The sequence below is a fragment of the Gavialis gangeticus genome, unplaced genomic scaffold (genome assembly GCF_001723915.1).
Source record: "Gavialis gangeticus isolate Ggan-Ray unplaced genomic scaffold, GavGan_comp1, whole genome shotgun sequence".
Taxonomy (NCBI): Eukaryota; Metazoa; Chordata; order Crocodylia; family Gavialidae; genus Gavialis; species Gavialis gangeticus.
The window spans coordinates 32,205,297-32,211,238 of NW_017728994.1; the positions used below are offsets into that span (position 1 = coordinate 32,205,297).

At 42.5% G+C, this 5,942-nt stretch overlaps 1 protein-coding gene across 1 annotated transcript in view; it reads right to left on the reverse strand.

Moving 5' to 3' along the window:
- Positions 1 to 1,155: 1,155 nt before the first annotated feature.
- Positions 1,156 to 5,942, reverse strand: part of ANTXRL (anthrax toxin receptor-like) — a 108,318-nt gene continuing 103,531 nt past the window's right edge. The window contains exon 19 of the mRNA XM_019502538.1: positions 1,156 to 4,455. Within this exon, the coding sequence (XP_019358083.1) occupies positions 4,234 to 4,455 (222 nt within the window). The 3' untranslated portion in view covers positions 1,156 to 4,233. The remainder of the gene's footprint in view (positions 4,456 to 5,942) is intronic.

The window sequence follows — 5,942 nt, forward strand, 5'->3', positions numbered from 1 at the left end:
ATGCCTAGTAGCTACCTTTGTTAGTTCTGAGCTGCCTTCACAGAAGCTGCAGGCACAATAATGTTTTAGGATGGGCTGGGAGCAGGGTAGCCCTTATGCTGCCACAGTTCCTATACAGGAAAGGCCCAGGCCCAGTATGAGGAGGAATGTGGGCTGCGGTGCTCCTTTCTTTTGCCTCCCAGTGGCCTGAGTTATCCAGCTGGCTTTGCCCACTCCCATCTGCATGCATTACCTTCCTCATTCCACACAGAGCTGCGGCTGATTCAACTGCGTAGACTGCGTGCAGAGTGCAGCTCAGCAGCTTTCCCACCACTGTGATTACTAGTAATTGTAGTCTGCTGATCTGGGATTTTTGTGGCTTTCTCCTGTGACCTCTGCTTTTGATGCATCTCTGCTAAAGCCATCTCTCTCCCTATCCAGATACCCCAACGATTCAGAGTTTGAAGATACAGATTGTGTGAGAAGGAAAAGGATAGGATCCAACCCTTCTGTCCTTATTTAGGCAAGAGTCCTAAAGTCAGTGAGAGCTTTGCTAGAGTCAGAAGTGCAAGATCTGGCCTCCATAATGCAGCTGTAAAATTCACCATAGGCTGCTCCATGACACAGAATTGAGGGCCAGGACCTTAGTTGTCCTACATCTTTTAAAATTATGCTTCCATCTCACAATATAGAAGAAATAACTTTGAAATTGTGACTAGAGTGTAAGAGACATGACTGAGGGATTTTGGTGAGGCTTCTTTAGGTTTACACCCACATACCTTACATTAGACTATGCTCCTATATAACTAAGCATGACCCCACCCCTGTGAAGTGCTCTAGGGCTGAAATTCCCATTTCATAGGTGGGGAATAAGCAAGTTACCCATGGCCATGTAATGAAGCAGTAGCAGATGATGGAATGGTTCCCAGGAAGCTAGCTCCCAGTCCACTGCTTTAACCACAGCATAACGGAAGTAACCAGGGACTGTGCGCTAAAGGGTCATATATTCTTGGATGATATCAAAAGAGGAGTATCATGTCTTTCTGTAGACCAACCATAGGTGCTGGGGTACATGTTGGGGAATTCTAGGAGCATGAGTCTTGAAGATGGGTCATCTGACTTGCAAGACAACTGCTCTATCTTTTGTGCTCTTTTAAATACAGCAAACCCATTCCCTCTAAACCATTAAGCACTTTTATTGTAGATTGTAAATCAATTAAGACTACATTAGGATGGATTATGAGAGTTTGGCTACAATTTCCCACATTCTCATGTAGGTATTGTTGTTGCAGGGTTTTCAGAGAAATGAAGCAGGTGCACAAAATGCATAAAGGTTATACAAATTATAACATGGAAGCAGCCTGTTAGTTACAGAAAGCTGTACAACACGTACCGGCAACAAGCATACTCCCTGGATAAAACCCTCTTAGCCCTTCAGAAATAAGAAATCCAACAAGTTCCATCAAACTTCCTCAAACTCGCTACCCCCAGTTTCTTTGGAGGCTGTTACATCAGCCCACATTCCCCACTATTTCCAAAGCATACACCTTTCTAGAAAAGATTAGTACAGTACATTGTTTTCCTTTTTAAAAAACTGTTTCCCCAAATGTAAATCTACTATAACCTACATATTGGTTCAAGCACTCATAAATGTTAGGATTCTCTATGCATTATTCAAAAGCATCAGCTCAGTAGCAAACTTCTAAACACACTAGGAAGTACTCAATATTTCCTCTTTCCCAAAGTTACAGAGAACAATATGAAAATGCTATACTGCATTATCACACTTGCATTCATCATGTCCTCAGCCATCTGTATTTATTTACCTCAAGCCCCTTTTAATAAATTACTCTAACTGTCCAGCAGTAAGGTCCAGAAGCATTCTGTCTCCTCCAGGTAAAACTCTCTATATTTACAGAAGCAGGGATTTCTAAGTAAAATGCTTTTTAAGCAAACTGAAAATGATGAAAGATATTATTGATCATATTTAAAGACTGACAGGAATAGAAAGGATTAGGAAAAATGGGTACATGTGTATCTGAACTGGTACAGTTCATGAAATGAATGCACTCGTCAATGAGCTCTTTCACTCCACCCTAGAGCTGACTTTTGTTACCTTTAGGTCTGTTTAATCCACAGCAGCCCTCTCTCCAATATCCATGCATGAGCTGAAAGGAGGAGGTGGCCCTCATCTTGATATGCTAAATCAAGATGATCCTGGACAAACCTAGATCACTTGGGGTTTGATTCCCAGATGCTTTGTTCCCTTCCAGCACAGTTTATACCTGTGCTAAGTGCCACTTGCTGCCAGTTGCAGATTTCCCCTTGCCTCAGGGGTGTTGTTAGATGCTCACCTGAGCCAGGTTTAAATGATGGTGCATGCTCATTGAAGATCATTCTCTTGTGAAATATTCATTGCACGTCATATTATGGGCATGCTGCCATGTTAAAAGTCATGGGCCAGGGTTTCAATTGGCAAAGATTTGAGAGAGGCTGCCTTGGCTTCAGTGGAGCTACACCACTTTACACTAGCTGAAGATTTGGCCAGACTATAAAAAGACCCTGCCCCCTCATTTTTTTTTCTCTCAACCCTGTTGTTATAACTGCTGAGATAATTGCAGCTGGACAGGTTTTTAAAAACCTGAATGTCCTTTTTGCAGCCAGCACTGTATCTTTACATTAGTGCTGCCTTCAATTTGGACAATAAGTTGGTGGTTTCATTTGTGCTTCTCACCAGCTTTGAACTCCAGCTCTCATGCAATGCAGTGGTGGTTGTGTTGCAGGGGTGGCAGGAGAGGTTTAAAATACTGAAAAGAAACACCATGAAAATTTAGGTAGATACAAAAAACCTCCAATTTTACACTGACCGAAGTTCGAAATAAATGGAGTTATACCCCTGTAAATGCCACCTTTGCTTCTATATAAATCACATGAACAAAGATAGTGCTAGCCAGCAGGTGAACCTGCAGACACTCTTTCTCATATGATATAACATGTAACTGGGTTAAAAACTGTACATTCATAAATTATTTTGATCCACTGGGGATTATTTGCTCCCAAGCCATTTAGGCAGCATTTAGCAAGCATCATTCATGAGTCATTCTAGGACCCTACCTCACATAATAGCTACCTACATATCTGTGTGCGCGTGCGCATGATTCTCTAGTGTCAAACAGAACTGAGGCTCATTGCTCTTCATGGGCCAGAAGTCCTTCACACTTGGTGTGTTAAAAAAGGGGAAAGCCCCTGCTGATAAGCCATATTTTGTATTTTACACGTGTGTGAAGTCTGAGAGATCTGAATCAGAAAAAGGCCCAATCCTACTAACAGTGTAAGAAAACCTGCACTACTAAAAGGAAGTGGAATCATTCTCTTATAAGCTCTTGACCTATTTAACACAAGTTGTTTCCGTAAAGTGACATTCTTGTGTAGATTACAAATATTTTCATTCTATGGAGGAGAATTTCTGTGTAAATGGAAATTACTGAAAGAGCCCAAAAGGAGGTCTTTCTCCCCATCAAATTCCTCTGAACTTTGTGTTAAAAAGAACCTGGATCTGCCCCAGTCTGGCATGTCTAAAACCCAAACTGAGCCTTTTTGGATTCTGTCAAGATGAAAATTAACAACAAAGGACTAAATCCATAGATTTTGGTTTAATGCTGATCTTAGGAGGAAAAAAATCACAGCATAGGACCCACAGACTAGATTCCCAAAGGCATGTGGAACAGAACTTCACCCCTATCTATTATCAACCAAGGAAACTCCACCTGCAGAACCAAAGCATTTGCCTTTGTCATTATTGTTCCATATCTGCATTTTAAGGCACTGCTGCTTGTGGGAAAAAGAAGCAACTGTTTCAGTGCCCCACAATTAACCCTCTGCAGGTGGCAGCTATCAACTGACTGATGCATGTGTATCTGACTAGGATTTTAATGTTCGATATGACATGTCATACAAACATAACGTGTGGATAAATCCTATAAAAGTATAAAAATTCTATATGTATAAAAGCTGCTACTATGTCTAGATGATTATTCTGGTTTTGTTCCCTTCCCAGCACCTGTGGATCTAACAGCTGAAAGTTTACTCAGCATGTGTAGTATAAATATATTCATACATTAAAATTGACACGTGGCAATTTTTTTTTGCTGACCAGCAACAAATTGTGATATCTTTCAACTGTAAACCAAGACTCAATAAATATGCTGTGTTCAGCAAAGAGATGTGTGTTGTCAATCTTGGTTTTGCCACACTCTAAGCCATAGGCTGTGGGGGTGGGCGTGATGGCGGTGGTCCTGGTGGGGCTCGGGATGGTGGTGGTCCTGGAGGCGGCTGCCTGGAAGGAGGCTGCAGAGAGGCTGCAGGAGAGGGGCTTCTCGTAGTACTGTTGAGGGGGATGGCATCATTCTTTGGCGGCGGACTGTAAGGGGTGGACGTTCCGTCTGATTTCACCCGGGTGAAGCTTATGCATCTTCCCTGGTTAAAAGAGAAATCAATATTCATGAAACCCCATGTGGTTCTGTGCATCTTTAGCAGCAAATAGATACCATGGTGCCACAGAGGTCAAGAGCAGTGAAGATCTATCACTTTAGTTTTCAATAGATATTCAGTCAGCCCCAGTCACAAATTTCAACTTTACCCAAACTTGGGACATTTTGACTCAGCTTTTCGATGAGTCTGTTAGAGAAAGAGCCTGAAAGAACCCTGCAATTCAGATCCTGCTCCATAGTCTTCCAGGGAGGGCTTGTTGGTGTTTGGAAATGGAGGGTTTATAGTAGTAAAGAGGCAAGGATTTCTGAGGGTGATATCCTTTATAAGACCTCCTGTGTAATAGGGTTAGACAAGATTTCAAATGCAAGACATTCTTCATTGGATCTAATAAATCTAAGAGACGTGAACCTGGATACTCCTAAACTAAAAGGTGTTAATGTGGAAACTACTAAACTATAATAGTAAAGATACTTTGCATGTACAAAGAAGCTTTCCAGTCACAGATCTTAACATTTTTTCCATGGGAGGGTAAGTATTATTGCCATGATACAGAGGGCCAAACTACAGCGAAAAGGAGGGAAGGGCTTGTCTAAGCCAGTACAGCGAGTCAGTGGCAGAAAGAACAGAATCCAAATTGCATGACTCCCAGGTCCCTGTTCTAGTCACTAGCCCAGGCAGTGTCTAATGACTGCTGACATATGCAGGACAAGTCGATTCAAGCTCATTGAACACGTCCCACACTTGGCCTTTTCTGCTCAGACCTATGTTAACATCGCATCCAGGGGAAAACACAAAACCTCCCTGACCTGGCAGAAACAAAATACCCAGTTCCCCTACCTCATTGACTGCTACTGGGAGCTCATTTTCAAATAAGGACCTTCATAAGGCTATTTACATCTACCTAATAAACAGAAGCATTAAACAGCTGTGGAGGTCTTGGACTTTCAATCTGCTGCTCTACAGGGCTGCTACCTGTAACATCTGGTTGCTATAATGTAGACAATACAAGTTTGCTGATATAGCTGTGTCCACACTACTGGCACTTTGGTGGTACAGCATATCAGATACCATGTACAAGTGAAGCTCTGCCAGTATATCTACAGCCTGCAAGTTTCTTAGACCAAGGCCCCACATGGAGAACATGCAGTCAAGTTCCTCCTCTGGTGAGATCTTGAAATAGATGCCTCCTACAACATACTCAAACTTACGGGCTAAGGGTATGGGAGTTGGGCAGATGGAGAATAACTCTTTAATATGTGTGGAGAGTTGGTATGAAATAGAAGTAAACAGAAACTGGACTTCATTCAGTCAAAACAGAGCCCTAAAGAGAGGGAGAAAGAAATATTCTGGCCCCATCCAGCCTCCCCCTGAGCAGAACCCAGGCACTATCCAACACTTACTGACTGAAATGTGCCAAAGGCTTACTCAGCCATCCCTGCCACACCCTCGCTCCTGCCCTGCCCTGCCTCCCC